The sequence below is a fragment of the Trichomycterus rosablanca genome, chromosome 21, assembly GCF_030014385.1.
Source record: "Trichomycterus rosablanca isolate fTriRos1 chromosome 21, fTriRos1.hap1, whole genome shotgun sequence".
In the NCBI taxonomy this organism is placed as follows: domain Eukaryota; kingdom Metazoa; phylum Chordata; class Actinopteri; order Siluriformes; family Trichomycteridae; genus Trichomycterus; species Trichomycterus rosablanca.
Genome location: NC_086008.1, coordinates 9,083,852 through 9,103,896, shown reverse-complemented (window position 1 = coordinate 9,103,896; position 20,045 = coordinate 9,083,852). Strand labels below are relative to the sequence as shown.

Sequence of the window (20,045 nt, the reverse complement as noted above, 5' to 3'; positions counted from 1 at the left end):
GTTAAATAGTGCCCACAGTTACTTTGCTCAGTCACTTCTTTCACAGGTTCTAGTACTTTCTTTTGTTAAATAGTGCCCACCGTTCTCTTTTCACAGGTTCTAGATATTTCTTTCATTATATAATGCCCATAGTTACCCTTTTTACAGGTTCTAGAACTTTCTTTTATTAAAGTGTAAACACAGTCACTCTTTTTACAGGTTCAGGTTATAGGTTTCTTTTGTTCTAGAACTTTGTTCCGTTATATAGTGCCCACAGTTACTTTTCTCACAGGTTCTGTAACTTTCCTCCATAACATAGTGCCCACAGTTACTCCTCTCACAGGTTCTAGAACTTTGTTTTATTAAATAGTGCCCACAGTTGCTCCTTTTACAGGTTCTAGAACTTTCTTCCATTAAATCGTGCCCATAGTTACTCTTCTCACAGGTTCTGTAACTTTCCTCCTTAAAATAGTACCCACAGTTAGTCCTACCAAAGGTTCTAGAGCTTTCTTTCATCCAATAGTGCCCATAGTTACTCCTACCAAAGGTTTTAGAATTTTCTTTTATTAAATAGTGCCCACTGTTACTCCTACCAAAGGTTCTAGAATTTTCTTCCATTAAATAGTAATGACTGTCACTCTTTTCACAGGCTCTAGAACTTTCTTTCATTATATAATGCCCACATTTACTTCTCTCACAGGTTCTAGAACTTTCTTTCATTATATAATGTCCACGGTTAGTCTTCTGGCAGGTTCTAGAACTTTCTGCCATTAAATAGTAACTTTCTTTTGTTAAGTAGTGCCCACAGTTTCTTCTCTCACAGATTCTGGAACTTTCTTTCATTAAGTAGTAACGACAGTCACTCTTTTTACAGGTTATTAAATAGTAACGACAGTCACTTTTTTCATAGGTTCTAGAACTTTCTTGTGTTAAATAGTGCCCAAAGTTACTTCTCTCACAGATTCTGGAACTTTCTTTCATTATATATATAATATAATGTCCATGGTTACTCTTCTGACAGGTTCTAGAAGTTTCTTCCATTAAATAGTAACCACAGTCACTCATTTTACAGGTTCTAGAACTGACTTTTGTTAAATAGTGCCCACAGTTACACTCATTACTAACAGTTGTGTGAAATCGGTTATATGCTTGTGGCAGTATTTTGGAGAAGGCCATTTCCTGTTTCAGCTTGACTCAGCAGCTGTGCACAAAGCGTGAAGTTTGGTGTAGAGCAAATCCAATGTCCTGCACAGAGCCCCGTACTTAACTGCACTGAACATTTTTGGGATTGGATCATCAGTTGTTCTCATGCAACATCAGCGTCTGAACTCACAAAAACACACTTTAAAATCTTGTGAAAAGTCGTTCCAGATAATTGACGGCTGTTACAGCCACGGATCCATAATTAAGTCCATGCTTTTGCAACATGGTGTCCAACAAACTCATGATCAGAACATTTTCCATAAAATCAGTTTCATGATTGTAGCACAACTTTTACAGATTGATAGAATTCCTAGATGATAAGATCAAGTCTGATCTTGTAAATGTTTTTTTAATAAAGCCTCAGTGCTTTATAGTTAATAAAACGAAGAAAAAAGCTGATATCATTGCTGTGAACGGATAAAAAGCAGCGATAGCGTCACTTTTTATTCTGGTAAAATTAAATCAGCCGCAGAACAAAGAACCAATTGATTTGGATTTGTAATCCTGCAGCAGCTGTTTCCTCCTGCTGCCAGCGCTGCTCACCGAGCCAAAAAAAAAGCCCAAACTCACATAAGAAGATCATTATAAATCTTAAACCCTTGAGCTTCTTTGACCATAAATATCAGCACCTCCATCTCAGAAAAGCCTCGTTTTAATGAACTGGAATTTCTCCAAGTGGAGAGTCAGTCTCTGGAGCAAACACCTTATCTGTCAGAGAAGATCAAAGTCACCGGTGGGATCCGATCTAAGCAGGCTTGACTTGCGCATCCAGCATTTAATTAGCCTTTAATTGGCTCACAGTTAAACGGAGCCTCATAGCAGGTGAAAACAAGCTATGCACCTACAGGGGCACTTTTAGGGGGGATGCTTTATTTTTTTAATATTAAAATAATAGAATGATTGCTTTGTATTCCGACAAGATGCTCATATACAGTAATAAAAAGCTGTGTAGATATTGTACCTGTTCCAAAACCATGGACTTTGATATGGAGGATCAAAGTCCCCCCCCCCATTTTCTACAAGATTTTATGGTGTGTCTTTGGAAATTTGTGCCTATTTGGTTACAAGAGCATTTGTCAGGTCAGGCACTGATTTTAGATCAAAAGCTCAAATTTCCTACTGCATTCCAGTTCATCCCAAAGTTGTCCAGTGGGGTTGAAGTCAGAGCTCTGGGAAGGAATTGTCAAGCCATGTCTTTATGGACCACTTCATGTTTTTAATCAATAATTAGTAGGGGTGTCCACTTACACTTTATGGACAACAGTACTGGGATGTCTACACATTACATTAACAGGAGCGTTCTGGCATCACGTTCTAAGGCATTAATTTAAAGACCCCCCATCCGGCCAGCTATTACAACTTCCACTCTTCTGAAAAGACTTTCTATGAGATTTTTCTACAAAACAATGATGTTGGACGAGGACCTGGCTCGTGATCTCTGTACTAGTTCATCCCCAAAGGTGTTTGATGAAAAAATTTATTTGTGCACCCTGTTGACATCTGACACGTGTGGCATCAGTACTGGCCGAACACAGGCCTCCTTTGACATGTTTGGATTTTTGCAGATAGACTGAGAACATTCGGAGGACCACGCTACACTGTGTTGGCGCCTCAACCAGACAGTAAGGGTGTGTTTGAAAACCTTGCTGTCTTACTGTCTACATAGGCAGCTGCCTAAGTAGAGAGGATTCTAATAAGTCATCTACTTATAATTCAGGTAATTTGAATGCACTATTTAGACAGTGTTAACATCGGGTTTCGCTTACTAAGGTAACACAGTTAGCATCATGCCATTCAAACCAATGGGATGATGTGGCACAACGCACTAGCATGTCAAAAAACATCTCCCTCTGTGTACCGAAAACAGTTAAACTGTCCTGAACTTGCAAATAAATATACTTGTACCCGTTTATACAAATTAAAAATCAATGATAATATATTTACATTTGAAAATAGGTCAGTTTTTTTGCTTTGCATTGTCCGCCATATTTGTTATTTTTTGTGAGAAAAGTCGTGCCGCACTGCTGGGATTGCCTTCACCGCTAAGGAAGCATCTGATGCTCCCTTGTTCTCCACTCAAATTACTGTTGAAATTGTAAAATGCTGTCTATGTAGTGAGCTCTCCAGGTTTTCGAACACACCCTAAGAGTCGCTGTTGCAGTGGGAAGGAATTTATCCCCCCATGGGAAGACGTGATTAACTGTGTCTGTTAAACACCAGGCTGGTGGCACTTTTGAAGCCCGAGCATGGTGGGCTAGCATATTAGACTGGCACACACCCGAGCGCCCATAAGGACACGGTTTAACGAGTTAGTTGTGGAGGAACTCCGCTGTGGATTACATTTTGGGCATTTTTGTCCTGCGTTAGTGCCTGGCCTCACAAATGCTCTTTTGACTCAATGGACCCAATTGTCCACAGGCACACTCCCAAATCTACTTGTAGAAAGCCTTTACGAAGTAGATTGGGGTGTAATAGCCACCAAAATGGGTGGAGGGTTGGTGCTGGGATGCTTATGCTTAATGGAATGGAATGCACATAAAGCTCAGGGTCAGGTGATCACATTTTTTAGCCAGGTAGTGTAAGCAGTAGATAAAGTTTCAGCCTGTTTCATTTGTCTTGTTTTGACCAGGCACTTTTATTAAGTATCAAGGTACTAGTGATTCCAGGAAAAGATTTGCGCTACATGCAGTGTTAATCTATAGTTAAGCCTTGTCATAACAGTGCATGAGGTTAGTTTGTACTTTACTGAATAGCTGGACGCCTGTACTGGAGTGTTCTGTGTAAACACTGATGGAACAGGCTTTTAACCCTCACCTTGATTCATCCACGGGAGTGATCAGACTCTTCAGACACCTCGCTGACAGAGCATCACAGTATTACGTCATATTAAAGCTGATGTACAGACACAGTGCAGAGCTTGTACTGAAATAAAGCAGGTGTAGGTTATATTTGTGTTTATACATGTTCAGTTCTTGCTCATTCTAGCTGTATACAGGACTCAAGCTGCTCGGACTGTGTAAAGTGGCAGCGATTTGTCAAAGTGCTCCTGAGCCTTTGTGGCTGTGTCCATCGTGGTAGCATAACGGTTTCTCAAACAATGGGTCTGTCCGAATACCTAGTGAGCTGTCTAAAAACAGCATTTTATGTCATCCTATGCACGCTCCTGAGAAGAAGGCTCATTGAATTTTTAGATGGCTTAAAATGCTGCCTACCTAAGGTGTCTCATTTCAAGACTGAATAACAAGCTAGCATCCGATGCTTTCTTAGCTGTGAAGGCACCTCAGCCCATTGGTTTGAATGTCCTGAGGCTAACTGTGTTAGCTTAGTAAGCGAAACTGTGTAGTGTGTCTGAATAACCTGTCTTATAAATTCAATGTTTTATTAAAATCCTTTCTAGTTAGCCTAGGTAGGCAGTAGGCAGCGAGGCAGCTCACAAGATTTTCAAACAAACCCAGAATCACCTGATTTTCTATTTTTCCAACCTTTTCCCCCAATTTTCTCCCCTAATCTAGTCGTGTCCAATTACCCCGATTGCATCCTCCACTGATTCAACCCTCCACTGCTGACTGAGGACGCATTTTAACTGACAGACGCCCCCCTCGACACATGCTCAGTACAGACTGCATTTTTCACCTGCATGAGTCGAGTTCATATATACCAATCAGCATCAGCATCCTTTCATGATATTATGAACCGTAGATGGCAAAAGACCTCAATTCTATGTAGTCTTGTACTGAGGACCATTGTCTTAGAACTGACTGACAATTCTCTCATGAAATTTGGCACAAAGTGGCGAACTATGATCCATCCTAAGCCTTATTTTGATGACTTCATCTGTACCTGTTAAACTGCTTATTGCTTATTGTGGAACTATCTAGAACACACACACACACACACACACACACACACACACACACACTCCCCACGTGCATCAATGAGCCTTGGCCGCCATGACCCTGTCGCAGGTTTACCACTGTTCCTTCCTTGGACCACTTTTGACACATACTGACCACTGCAGACCAGGAACACCCCACAAGAGCTGCAGTTTTGGAGATGCTCTGACCCAGTCGTCTAGCCATCACAATTTGGCCCTTGTCAAACTCACTCAAATCCTTACGCTTGCCCAATTTTCCTGTTCACCTGCTGCCTAATATATCCCACCCACTAACAGGTGCCGTGATGAAGAGATAATCAGTGTTATTCACTTCACCTGATAGTGGTCATAATGTTATGCCTGGTCGGTGTACTGTACCATTTTTACTAACCACACATTTCAGTACTCGGAAGTCCTGATGTGTGACTTGTGGCTAAGCTTACCAGTGCAGAACTGACCAGTTGTAAAGGTGACATCTTATGTCAGTGGAACATAATCACTGATTTTTTTAGTATCACCCATTCTGCTGATAAGGTGCTTTTTCCATGTAGTGGAAATAATTTGTATAAATTTTCTAACCTGGGATGATCGGTTTGTCCAATCACATACAAGCACTTTAGTGTTCGTCCAGTGTTCAAGCATTTTGTCCAGTCTATAAATCTCCTGTATTAGCAAACCATGATAGGATCTCTCACATCATTGAATAATTCATCATAGTAAACGTGTCAGATAAGGACTTGAACCGGCCCACTGTCTCATTTTCCAAAGACTAAGCAGATTCACTCGACTTGCCTGAAGATATAAGGTTTCCTGATGCTTTGTGACCAGTGGACAAAGTAAACCCCCGGAACCCTTTAACCCTTCAGACAGACGCAGCACCATGTTTTCTTCCCAACAGATAAATCCAAGCTTTGAAATGGAAAATGCTTGGAAACACAATAGAATCCAAAGCCAATATCTCAGCAACACGTTTGTGCTGGAGTGTATTGAGTGACCCAGATGGAGAAGGATTTAGCCAGTATTTAGGCTTTAAGGAACAGACACCATGCATCAGTTGTCACAGGAAAGCAGCAGATGAAAAGCAGGATTAGAGTTCAGGGGGTGAGTCTGGCCTTTCACCACCCTCCTGTTGTTTTTTACACCTAGCCATGTGCTTACTGAGGTGGCTTGCTGTAGGGGGGGCATGCAGGGTGGTCTTACAGCTAGCTCACACATTAGCATGTCTTGGTGGTTTAATGTCCTGAAATGTTGTTTCCTGTACATGAACGATTGGAACGTTGTTGAATGACACTGTATACAGTCGAGCAGGCTTTACATCCTCATAGGGTTTAGAGCAAAGGTGGGCAATTAAATTTTACAAGGGGCAACATGAGAAACAGGGACTGTTGTGAAGGTCGGACCAACGGTGAACCTAATTCTGCTCAGTATTAATTATATCTCTTTGCATGTTCTCCCCATGTCTGTGTGGGCTTCCTCCGACAGTCCAGAGACATGCAAGTGACATGAATTAGATACAAAATTCTCCATGATGTTAAAATAATAATAAATAAATAAGTAACACACAGACAAAGCAGGAGGAGGGGGCAAGCCAAAAAAAACTTGCTTGACCGTAAACACAGTCGCTCTGTTCCCGCGTCTTCGGCAGGTAAATATAATGTAACTCATCAGGGTTCTATTTGTATTCGCAGACTGGCCCAAAGCAGCGAGTGATTCCGGAGCTGGAGGTGGAGAATATCCTGGCAGCGCTGCCAGCCTTTCCCCGGGGAGCACCCCTCCAGCGGGCGAGGCGCACCGCCCAGGCTCTCAGCCGGGCCAGCAATTACTCACTGCTCATGCTCCAACAGCAGGTGGGTCTGCAGAGAGAGAAAGAGACGGAGACTAACACAAAGCTGGATTAGATGTGTGTGTTTTACTGGGAGTTAAAAGTACGTAACACTGACCACAGTTGAGTGAGCTTCGCGTTGCTTTAGGTTAAGAAGCTACCACAGATAAAAGCACCTGCAATAATCTTCAGTCACCATTTAAGGTGTCGATTTTGGACCAGGGGCTTTTTTCTTGCATGAAGAAGCTAAGCTTGCTCGACTGTATACAGGTCACTCATGTTTCAGCAGCTTCTGATTTTGGACAGACCTGTTTTTGTTGGTTTTTAATTGCATCTGACCATCCAAGTCACATTTCCTCTTAATATAAGGTGACAGTTCGAGTTTTCTTACTCTCCTAGGTTAGAGACCACCATTCAATCTATCGTTTAGTCAAACTAGCCCTATTTACACCGATCAGCCATAACATTAAATTCACCTCCTTGTTTCTACACTCACTGTCCATTTTATCAGCTCCACTTACCATATAGATGCACTTTGTAGTTCTACAATTACTGACTGTAGTCCATCTGTTTCTCTACATACCTTTTTAGCCTGCTTTTACCCTGTTCTTCAATGGTCAGGACCCCCACAAGACCACCACAGAGCAGGTATTATTTAGGTGGTGGATGATCTCCGCACTGCAGTGACAATGACATGGTGGTGGTGTGTTAGTGTGTGTTGTGCTGGTATGAGTGGAGCAGACACGCTCATACCTTTACTTAAGATAGAATTTCTGTATTGTCATGGTACAAGCAATGAATGTTCTTTTTGTGGTAATCTATCTCATTCTGTCTGCTAACAGTCTGTCAATGCCGATCAATATTTCATACTAAAATAACCCGACCGGGCCGTTTCTGTCTCACCCCTCCAGCCTCTCCTCGACAGTCATCAGATCTGTTATGTTAGGAAAAGACTCCTGATTGTGCCTCCCAATCCTGCTAGAGAAGAGCCATGAATCATTTATGATATATCCCGACCAGGAAAAACATCATAAATTAATGCAACACTTGTTGTGACGCCTCTCTACAGAGAGGGTCTGCTTCGACCCAGGCGCCTCCTGACTCCGGGTTATGGGACCATAATGCATTTTTAAAGACCTGCCATCTCTGAGTGAAAGGGAGGAAATACTCGCTTATAAGAAGGCTGGTTCTTTCCATCAAGGTCTCAGTGTATCGTTTGTTCCAAAGAGGTTAAGGTTGAATTGATCCAGGTAAAGTCTGGTACAGTGTGTGGGTGCCTCATGTTTGGGCCTCAGGACATTTGTACAAATTTAGAACCCATCTGGTTCACCAGTTCAAGCAGCCTTTGGCTTCATCATGATGATGGCTATTTTTGTTTACTGTGCTGACATAGGTAGAAGCTCTGGAGGCTGAGCTGGAGTTCCACAGGAGTTTGTACAGCCTGCAGGTTCAAACTATAGAGCAGCTTTTCCAGGGAATCCGCCAGGCTTACCAAGCCTTTCAGGAGAACATCTACCAGAGTCTGTGTGCTCCTCTACAAGGTAACAGCGCTAAATGTTTAGCCGGATCAACACCCAGACCATATATAGTAGTGCAGTGTTAGATTAGTAATTAAGGTACTGGACTAGTAATCAAAAGATAGTTGGGTCAAGCCATCTTACTGGCAGGTTGCCACTGTTGGACTCCTGAGCCAGATCGTTACCCCTTAGTTAGTGAGTCAGTCACTCAGTCACTTAGTCAGTCAGCCAGTCAGTCACTCAGTTAGTCAGTCAGTCAGTCACTGTCAATCACTCAAGTCAGTCAGTCAGTCAATCACTCAATCACTGTCAGTCACTCACTCAGTCACTCAGTATGTCAGTCACTGTGAGTCAATCAGTAAGTAAGTAAGTCACTCAGTCAGTCACTTAGTGAGTCAGTCAGTCAGTCAGTCACTCAGTTAGTCACTTAGTCAGACACTTAGTCAGTCAATCAGTCAGTCACTCAAGTCAGTCAGTCAGTCAATCACTCAATCACTGTCAGTCACTCACTCAGTCATTTAGTAAGTCAGTCACTGTGAGTCAATCAGTAAGTAAGTAAGTCACTCAGTCAGTCACTTAGTGAGTCACTCAGTCAGTCAGTCAGTCACTCAGTTAGTCACTTAGTCAGACACTTAGTCAGTCAGTCAATCACTCGGGCAGTCAGTCAGTCAGTCAGTCAATCACTCGGGCAGTCAGTCAGTCAGTCAGTCAATCACTCGGGCAGTCAGTCAGTCAGTCAATCACTCGGGCAGTCAGTCAGTCAGTCAGTCAGTCAGCAAATCACTCAGTCTGTCAGTCAGTCAGTCAGTCAGTTGCTCAGTCGCTTCATGCACCTTTGTAAAACTAGGTAAGCTCTCATGTCACATTGTGTAATAAAAAAAAAATTTGATTATCCAGACACATTCAGTTCAGTTTTCCTTCAGCTCCTGGTGACTATAATATTGCCATTCCCCCTCCTTTTGGCTGTAAAAATGAGAATATTCAAGAAATAAAAGTGCTTTATTAGATGTCAACAGTTTCCAGAACTGAACGAGCACCTGCACATTTTCACTGGCAGCCTGGATGAAATACAGGAGATTTTTCAGTGAAAGTGGTTCATGTGAAGTGTTTGTGTTTTGACGTGTGAGTGTCAGCAGTAGTACACGAGCACTTCGAGAACAGCCACTCAGCAATGCCATTCGGTAGGTGGTAAAGACATGCTGTGTGGGTGAGGTGTGTGGTGTTTGAAATGAACCTTGCACCCAGCTTTTTTTGTTTATTTTCTTTGTTTTATTAACTTTTACTGATGGCTTGATGCTAGACATTCTGCTTTGGGTCTGCTATCTATTCTGAATTGTTTCCCAGCTCAGCCCTAGTTGGCCTATTACAAAGCAGAGATTTTTGGTTCTGCATGTTTGATGACTAGATTTTTCAGCATATTCTGGGTTACACAACATAAACGTTAATATTACTGTTGGTGGGTAGCACTGTCGCCTCACAGCAAGAAGGTCCTGGGTTTGATTTCCAAGTGGAGCGGTTTGGGTCATTTCTGTGTGGAGTTTGAATGTTCTCTCTGTGTTTCTCTTAATGTTTGACATTAAAGACTTGAATTGATGAATCTTGTGTAGCCAGTAACTACAGGTCCTGTAATGAATGTAACCAAAATCCTAATAAAATATATAGTCAGTGACCCATCTTCTAAGTCCCACCCACCTATTAAATTAACAGCAGCAGCAAAGATATTTAAAGATGTATTTTGTCAAAGCAGCACAAGAACCCTATTATAATTTAAAGTTTAAGAGCAGTGAGCTATAGGAAAGCAGAAAACCCTGAACCTCTGGTGTCCAATTTTCATCCTCAATGAGTGATTTTCATTCCGCTCAGCTCCTCTTGACATTGAATTGCAAATGAAATGTTTTAGCTCGTCTGTGTTTTGAGATAAAAGCATCCAAGCCTTAGTGAGCCTCTTGCGGCGTGAATTTAAAAGCTTGGTCGAACAGCTCCGCCAGGCCTTTTTGATGCAGCGTCCTCTCTCATCATTTCTGTCTCTCTTTCACACATTATTTCTTTTTTTCTCTCTTTTATTTTCAATTTTTCCAGATGTCCTTTCATGTTACGAGGATCTGAGGCGTACCGCGTCGGAGCCTGCGCTTCACCGCTTCCTGTCAGCTTTTAAGAGAAACTTGGCGCAGATACAAGAGGCGGTGGAAGCCTTTTGCCCTTCAAAGAGTGCAGGTAGATCAATGTCGTGATCCGTTTCTCTGTCAAACCAGAATCTACTATTAGTCCTGCATTATGTATATTGTGTATGTACTGCACAATATATATATATACATACATACACTGATCAGCAATAACATTAAAACCACCTCCTTGTTTCTACACTCACTGTCCATTTTATCAGCTCCACTTACCATATAGAAGCACTTTGTGGTTCTACAATTACTGACTGTAGTCTATCTGTTTCTCTGCATGCTTTGTTAGCCCCCTTTCATGCTGTTCTTCAATGGTCAGGACTCTCCCAGGACCGCTACAAAGTAGGTATTATTTGGGTGGTGGATCATTCTCAGCACTGCAGTGACACTTACATGGCGGTGGTGTGTTAGTGTGTGTTGTGCTGGTATGAGTGTATAAGACACAGCAGCGCTGCTAGAGTTTTTAAACACCTCACTGTCACTGCTGGACTAAGAATAGTCCACCAACCAAAAACATCCAGCCAACAGAAGGTCTAGAAGATGACCAACTCAAACAGCAGCAATAGATGAGCGATCGTCTCTGACTTTACATCTACAAGGTGGACCAACTAGGTAGGAGTGTCTAATAGAGTGGACAGTGAGTGGACACGGTATTTAAATTTACAGCAGCGCTGCTGTGTCTGATCCACTCATACCAGCACAACACACACTAACACACCACCACCATGTCAGTGTCACTGCAGTGCTGAGAATGATCCACCACCCAAATAATACCTACTCTTTGGTGGTCCTTGGAGAGTCCTGACCATTGAAGAACAGGGTGAAAGCAGGCAAAAAATGTATGTAGAGAAATAGATGGACTACAGTCAGTAATCGTAGAACTACAAAGTGCTTCTATATGGTAAGTGGAGCTGATAAAATGGACAGTGAGTGTAGAAAGTATATATATATATATATAATGTAGACGAACTAATAACAAAGGGACCCCACATAGGAACCCCAGTGCCCAGATATTATTTTGCTGGTGTACTTTGTGTCCAGTGTTTTGGGGTGGTGCCAGACCTGTAGTAATCCTGACCAAAATGAAGCCAGTAATAACCCAAAATTAAGAATGTGTTTCTGTTTCATTGGGATATGAATATGAGGGATATTCCACAACCACCACAACCCTGTTTATTAAGTATGAAGCAGCTGTTAAAGATGAATGAATGAAAGTGATCACATACTTATTCCATGACTTCCTCACTTACGTTTTCAGTCTGCTAGAAGCTTCAGCCATGAGGATTAGGAATCACAGCTGCGGTTCACATTATTGCTTTTTGTCTGGGAAAGTGAGATGGTACGTTGCCCAGATTGCACTCTTACGCCGGCATGCAAATATGCAGCACTCTACTGTGAGTGAGTGAGAGAGAGAGCAAAAGAAAGAGCATTTAGAGAGGGGGAAAAAGTAAAGCAAGAAGTCTGGCGTAATGGAATGACTTAACAGAAAGCTAACACGAGTGTGTGAAAGGGTGTGACGTGGTGTGAACATAAACAGGCGATCAGTGTTGTGTGGTTATTTGAAAGAGTGCAGTGATGTAGATGGGTCGGTGTGGTGCACTGAAATATGAACATGTGTGTGTGAAAAATGTATGAAAGATACAGTCCTGCTCAGAAGGGTGAACGTGTGTGGGCGGGCATCACTCGGCCGTGGTGTGTAGTTGTGCAGATGTGTATTTTAGTGTGTGAGTCATGTAGCTGTACGCTGGTGTTGGTGTGCGGTTTGGGCGTGTGACAGGCATGGATGACGGCCCAGGAATCCCTGTGTAGACCGCTGTGGCAGCGCAGGCCTGATTAGACTTCATTCAACACACACACACACATCATTACCGCACACTTTTGGATAATAAGTGACACCCAGGACTGTGTGTCAGTGGTTAGAGCTGCACCTGTCACAAATCTCTCCCCACATATCATAAAATAAGAGTGCACTGTATGGCCAGAAATATTTGGACAGCTAACCATAACCTTGTTAGATGTCCCATCCTGAAAGCATAGGCATTAATTGGGATTTGCTCCCCCATCTCACCCCTCCCCTTGGAGCTAAAACAGCCTCACTGTTCTGGCAGACTGTCCACAAGATTTTAGAATGTATTTGTGGGAATTTGTGGCCATTTAGTCAAAATCACATTTGCAAGGTTCAATTTTTAATTCATCCCAAAGGTCTTCAGTGGGATTGAAGTCACAGCCCTGTGCAGGTCACTACATTTCCTTCACCTAAACTCATGAAACCATGTCATGCTGAAATGGAAAACTGTCTTCTACGCTCCAGAAAACTGTTGCCACAAATTACAAGCATAACATTTATTTAATAGAATTGAGTTTATACACCTGTTGGCAATGGATGTGGCTAACAAACCTGAGCTCTACAGCCCTATTACCAGGCTTCCAGTCCTCATGCTTTAGGCCACATAGTGGATCTAACCTAAACCCATCCAGGACATCTGGAAATGAGGTGCAGTTACCATGGAAACAACAATTTATGAAACAGCTTAATTAACAGTATTTGTAAATTATAGCCTACATTTCTAAAATTTGTGTCATTTTAGTAATGAGAGCATTAGTTGCGTCTGGCAAACTGTATCAGTGAGTGAGTGTGTGTGTATGTTGTTGGTACAGTTTGCTGGGTGTATTGTAACATAAAAAAACCCTTTTGAACTGGTGGGAAGCAGTTAGAGCTACCACTAGGGATTTTAGAGCTACCAGTATATATATATATATGTTACCATTGTTTTTTTTTATAAAGGCTAAACTACAAAAATTGTTAACACAGCCAGTTGTATTCCTGTTGACTTACAAAATGTTCATATAGAATTATGTATGGTATGTTCTTCTTGTGTTCATGCTGGTCCAAAAAGGGTTGGGGCTCCATATTAATGCTTGTTGATGAATTGGAAATGACTGTCCAGCAAGCTCGTGATCAGGCATCTACATATTTTACTTAGTTTACATACTTTACTTAAATAGCTTTTTTGTGGGTTATTTTAACTGTTCTCTAGTCACTGTCTGTAAGAAGTTTGGCATGTTCTTTTAATGTCTTTGGGATTTTTTTTTTGGGTAGCCTTTTCCGGTCTCAGTGTCTCTGCATGGCACTGAGCCTACTGTGACCCTGACCTGGATAAAGTAGTTAGTAGTGCATGAATGATTGAATATACAGCTGCTTTTCGACGTTATTTTAAATGAGCCGAATTGATTTTTTAAAATAAAAATAAATTGCTAATAAACAATCAAAAAGAATAATAAAAATATTATTATAAAAATATAAAAAAATATAATAAAATCAATATTACACAAATATTAAATTATAATAAATAAAAATAATAACAGCAACAACAACAATAATAATAATTCATGTAAAATATTAAAAATATAATAAGACAATTACAACAACAGCAATAATAATAACAGTAATAATTTGAACATGCTGTGGTTATTATATCAAATTGTTGGAATTTTCCACTTTGTCTAATGATTTGTAACAGTGTGGCCCTAAACCTCCTTTCCAGAAAACACATCTGATATTTATCTGCCTCCAGGGCTTCTGTGATTGCCTTCTGAAATGTATCCAGCGTTCACACCCATTAAAAAAACCTTTTTCACCTTTTTCCATCCCAAATCCTGGAATAATCCACCTTTATCGTTCCAACTCAAACACCTCCAGTTCTCACTAATCAGCACCGTGGCAGATTTTACATAGGTGGCCTAATTCCTATTCCAGGGCTGCGAGTGTGTGTGTGTGTGTGTGTGGTCCTTTAGAGATCTTTCCTACCTTTACTCATTCTTTTTCTGTTTCACCCGTGGTGCCAGGCGCTCACTCCCGGTAAAACTGCTCATACTGGAGACACCAGCAGCAAATATTTATACAAGTGGCTGGTTTCTCATGGCTCCTTCCAGATCATCAGCTCATACGTGGAATAGTTGGTGTGGTGGTGTGTGGAGTCTTAATTGATGCAGCAGCGACGCATGTTTAATCAGCCGTGTAACAACGACTGTCTGAGACGTTTATATTATGGAACTAGCATTAATGAGCATCACTTTTGTCTGGCAAATCGATAAAAGTCTGTAGTTGCTAATCTGCAGAGCTCAGTGGCACCAGAAAAGGGGAATAAAAAATAAACAGTCAGTAAAACTGATTTTTATTTAAAAACCAGGCCAGGTAATTTGAAAACCAGCTCAGCATTTACATAACTGGGTTAGTAATCAGATATATATATAGTTTTTTTTACTGCTAAATCAGATATTTCATCTACATAACAACCATATGTCTTTATAAATGACACGCTTACTCAGATTTTCATTTGATTTTATCCTTTCTGAAAAGCATTGGTTAATAAAAGTGAGCCAGTCACCAGTCGAGCGGTTTTCCATGCAGCAGCTGTAACTCTTCGTGGATTTATTTCTTCTGTTAGCCTGGTGATTCCAATGAGGCCTGACATCAGAGGGTTAGAACGTTCCTAACACATACCCGTCTCCATCAGAACACACACTTCATTAATCTTTTCTCAGATTCACACTCCCTATTTTAGAGCCATGCATTAAAACGTCATGTAAACTTCAATAAAGAAGACATACGTTTACTGAGAGCTTCAGTTCTTGCTCCAGTGTGTAATGGTGTTGGTTTATAGTTCTGTTATTGAAAGACCTGTAATCTTCTGGAATGGGTTTGAAGTAGATTTTGGAACATGACTGCTTGGATTTGCTTCCATTCTGTGACCAAATAACTAGTAAAGATGGTACTGATGTTGGCTGATAGATCCTGGCTTGTTAGGGGGGTTGAGGTAGGGGCCAGTTACAGCCCAGCTTTTAAAAATGTTAAGATCCACTAATCTGTAAGGATTGTGTTATAATATTACGCACGTGTAAGCAGTGGTTGTAGTTGGAAAAGTCAAAGCTACTTATTAGTAGGGGTGTCCGAATACTTTTATCAGTGTATTGTGTATTTCAAAAATATGGGAGTTTTGCCACTCAGGTGGCGCAGCGGTAAAAACACACGCTGGCACACCAGAGCTTGGATCTCGAATACATCGTATCGAATCTTGGCTCTCTCATCCAGCTGGGCTGAGCAGCCACATAAACAATGATTGGCCTGAAAGAGTTTGGACCAGGGTGTGTCTCTCCGTACACAAGGCTGATTCACATACATGCACTTGCCTAGTGTGGGTGAAAAGATGCATACGTGTCTGCCCACGTGTCGGGTGGGGCGTGGGTTAGCTTAGTTCTCCTTAAATCAGAGTGGGGGTCGGCATTGGTGGAGAGGAAACGTGAATTGCCCAATCGGGCAATTGGACACGCTAAAAGGTCGGGAGAAAATGCATAAACAAAATATATATAAAAAACGTATGGGAGTTTTGGGAAACTGATACTCTTTCTGTGTGCATCTCTGATTTTCCTGGTGTGTTCAGTAGTGCTAAATTAACTGTGCTTATGTTTAGGAGACGAAGCCCTAGCACAGTACGGCCGTGAATTCCTGCAGGCTGTGGAGAAGCTCCTGCAAGAGTGCGCAGAGGAGAGAGAAAACGCATCCGGTCAGCTGCACGTCCTCCAGCGAGAGCAGCAGCAGGCTCTTCAGACCCTGCACACCCTACAAGCCCAGAGGAAGAAAGAAGCCTCGGAGGGAGATCAGATCCCCACAACCTGTGCTCAGAGAACTACACGCGAATGTCTGGCTGAACCTGAACAGTCTGAAGGAGCAGGAAAATCTGATGGAGGTGCTGCTAAAGAACCCTCCATTGAATCAGCCGAGCAGGGAAACAATGGGATCCAGAGGACTCGGTCAGCAGACAGCTCCATGAATAGTTCCTCTCAGCTGACAGGGGTAAATCAGAGGCTGGGTAAAGCCCATGAGGGGCAGAAAAAGAGGAGTTCTTTCAGGAGCAAGAGCAGGAAAGTAGAAGCTAGACCTGAGTGGCAAACCTAGACATGCTTCTGTATTGACATGTTTTCACTTATACAGCTGAATATTATTACATTTTATCAACCTGCTAACTCAATTGGCTAGTTACCCTTTTTTAAGAGCTCACCCTATCAAAACCCCACTTCTCACCCAATGGGCTGTTTTTCCAACAGTGCATAGTGCACGGAATGAAGTGACCATGACTTAATGGCATTAATGCATCTGTTACATCCGTCTGCCCATAACTTTACATCAAAACTGTTCAATTCTCTTTTATCTCAATAAATATTGACGTAAATTATTGAAGACTCAGCGCCCAGGTGGCGCAGAGGGATATTTCGCTAGCACACCAGCGCCATCAAAACCCCACTTAACACCCAACTGACTAATTTTCCAACAGTGCATAGTACACAGAATGAAGTCACCATGACCTAATAGCAATATTTTGTGACTCCATTGGCATGTCCACGTATTGTCCTGACCCCCTAGGTTGAGAACCTTTGCGCTCACCGACAGCTGTGTCTTCATAGATCTTAGCACTAAGCTGTACAAATCTGAACAGAAGCTAAAAACAGTTAAATGCTCTTTTATCTTCATAAATATTGGCGTAAATTACAGTATTAATGACTCACCCAGACTGATTGGTCTTTAATTGGCTGATGCATGACCATGTCAAAGTATGTCTTTATGTTTGTATGTTTAGTGACCCTATTTTAAGGGCTCCATTGGCACGTCCATGTGGTGTCCTGACGCCCAGGTTGAGAACCTTTGTGCTCACTGACAGCTGTGTTTATAGATCCTAGCGTTGAGTTGTACTAATCTGAATGGAAGCTAAAAACAGTTAAATTCTTGTTTATCTTAATAAATATTGACATAAATTATATTGAAGACTCACCCAGACTGATTGGTCTCTAATTGGTTGAAGCATGACTATGTCAAAGTATGTCTGTGGATTTTTATGGATGCTGGATGATTGTCATTATAATAAATGGAGGTAGGTAACTTACACTGATGTTTGTTTGTGTTTTTAGTATTTAAGGACGTTATGTTTAGGTAGTCTAATACTAAAAGATTACAATAACAGAGAGCATCATGGAGCCTGGGAAGTCTTACTTTGGAGCCTGCACTGGTCCAGTTACGTAGCTGCAATCTACCAAGCTGTGGCATCACCTTAAAATATATTAGACTTATGGTTCAGAAATGCATCCTAGGTTCCCTAAGAGTTTCTTTAAAAAGTTCTCCAGCACCCAAAAGCTCTCTGCAACAGAAAAGCACCTTATAAACTTTTCAAACTAGGAGGGGAACACAGGGTGTGTGTGGTGGTGGTGGTGATTGGAAGGGGCTGTTGGAAGCGGGTGTGTAATAGCCTTTAAAAAAGCCTCTCCAGCTGCACAGACCTGGAGGAAATGAAAGCACTTAGGGAGCCTTGTTCTGCTGATGTCAAACAAAGTCCACATCTATTTCTGTCTGTTTCTCTCAGAGCCACGGTCAAGCCGAGAACACCCCGACTCCGACAGACTGTACCACACTGTTCATTCACTTTGTCTCGACACAGTTGTTGTGGTTTTGTATGTTTGAACAGTGTGTTTGTGTATATACAGTTTGTAGTTAATTGTAGTGTGTTTTTGTAGTAGCTTGTCAGGAGATTTTAATAAATGTATTAAAATGTCAGGGGAAAAGCTGTGGTTTTAAATACTTATTAATAGGGATGCATTGTTTTGCCAATATCTTTTTACCAGTAACCAACTGTCATTAGTTGATAAGTCTTTTAATCGAAAACCGACGAGCTTATAGTGTCCAATTAAAGTATTAAACACTGAGTTTCATAACAAGGTTTTTTATGCTTCATTTACTGGAAAACAGCTTAATGTAGTAAACACTGCAGTAATGTAGGACAGTAGCTTTATTGTAATTTCAGCTATATATATGTACATATTGAAACGAAACACTCCTCCAGGACCAGGGTGCAATACAATATACACAGTGCAGATAAACAACAGTACAATAAATACAAAGACCTACAATAAATACAAGAGACATTTCTAATCTACAGAAACAGACAAGGAATAGGACCAGACAAGTGTAATGTTGGCCCTACCTGTGGTACTGAGTAAATGATAAGTGAAATAAAAAACATTCTGATATATAGTCAGCAGTGTAGGGTTTTTATAGCAGCAGATATTAAAAAGTAAGGTGCAAAAAAATCCAATATTGTGCAAGTTGCAAGTAATATAGTCACTAGGTAGTTGTGTACTGGAGTCCAGGGAACAAGACGTGTGTGTGTGTGTTAGTGTATGTGCAAGTGTGTGTGAGTTTATGTGTGTGTGTGTGTGTTTGTGCATGTAAGTTTCTTTGTGTATAAGTGTGTGTATGTTCATATGAGTGTGTATACATAGTGTCACAGTGTAAGTGTGTGTGTATGTGTGCTCCTAAGTATGCTAATCAAAATAAATAGAGATGCAGTAGGTGTTTTAAATCTCTTCCTGACTTTGTTATTGTAGCTAATATAAGACCATGAGCAGATGTTACCTTTATACTGGGATGTGATGCAAAATATTTAAATCATATAACATCTGTAAAAAATATAACATTGCCCAGAGATCAACACGTTCAGAGTAACATGCAGCCTGACTCTAAACAGCTTATATTTGTGATTTCAGTGCTCAATAGTCCAGCTGATTGGGATTTATTTTACATAAGTGCATAAAAAGCACAAAGTTTTTTTCTGCTTGTTGTACAATGGCAGCACATTTCTGCTTAAATAAACTGGCAGATGTGGACTGAGGGTGGGTGAGGGTGAGCACTCTGAACTCTACAGTTCACAGCAGTTGTGAACCTAAGGTGACAGCAGTTGTACCTCCCTACAAAACCAAAAAAAAAAAAAACAGCACAACGTCAGTGATTGTTCACCTTCTAGTATGAACCCAGGATTATTCCAATTATATCCAGTTTTTTTATTTGGAAGAAGCCACTGCGTTGGATGATGTTTAATTTGCATATTCATGAGGTGTAAAAATGCAGAGATGTTTATGTCCTTCGGCATAGGTTCAAAATCTTCCACAGTCGTTAAACATGATGGAATTGGTAATTGCTCCAATTGGTAACAGCCCCTAGAGCTGAAAAGGTTTAGGACCTTGCTCAAGGGCCCAACAGTGGCTGCATGGCAGAGCCGAGATTCAATCCCACAACCTTCTAGTTGGCACCTCACAGCTCTGTCCCACTTGGGCCTTGGGCCTTGGAATCGACTGAGTACTTATGCTGCTTGAACTGTACCAACACTATTAGCATATTTCTTCTAGATGAGTCCAGACATCCACAACAGGGGTCACAAAAGACACCCCTGTATCATTCTCATATTGTAAAATACAGTGTGACATCTGTGCCACTTGACAACAATGTCTTTGCTTTTTTGCTGTTTTCTGTTTCGGTCTTTTCTTTTCTCAGACAAACGCAGGCATGAGATGCATTAGTCCCCTCCATGCATCTGTCATTCTCCCGACAGCTCGGATAGAAAACAAAAGGACAGAGAGACTGACGAGCGGGG

General features: G+C 41.4%; 1 protein-coding gene across 2 annotated transcripts in view; it reads left to right on the top strand.

Annotated features, from left to right (window-relative positions):
• The window catches only part of LOC134335417 (uncharacterized), a 70,078-nt gene extending 52,694 nt beyond the window's left edge, over nt 1–17,384 (top strand). For both annotated transcript variants that reach the window (XM_063017941.1, XM_063017940.1), the window contains 4 exons: nt 6,745–6,903; nt 8,272–8,419; nt 10,475–10,609; nt 16,041–17,384. In XM_063017941.1, the coding sequence (XP_062874011.1) occupies nt 6,745–6,903; nt 8,272–8,419; nt 10,475–10,609; nt 16,041–16,525 (927 nt within the window). In that variant the 3' untranslated portion in view covers nt 16,526–17,384. The remainder of the gene's footprint in view (nt 1–6,744; nt 6,904–8,271; nt 8,420–10,474; nt 10,610–16,040) is intronic.
• Nucleotides 17,385–20,045: the final 2,661 nt, after the last annotated feature.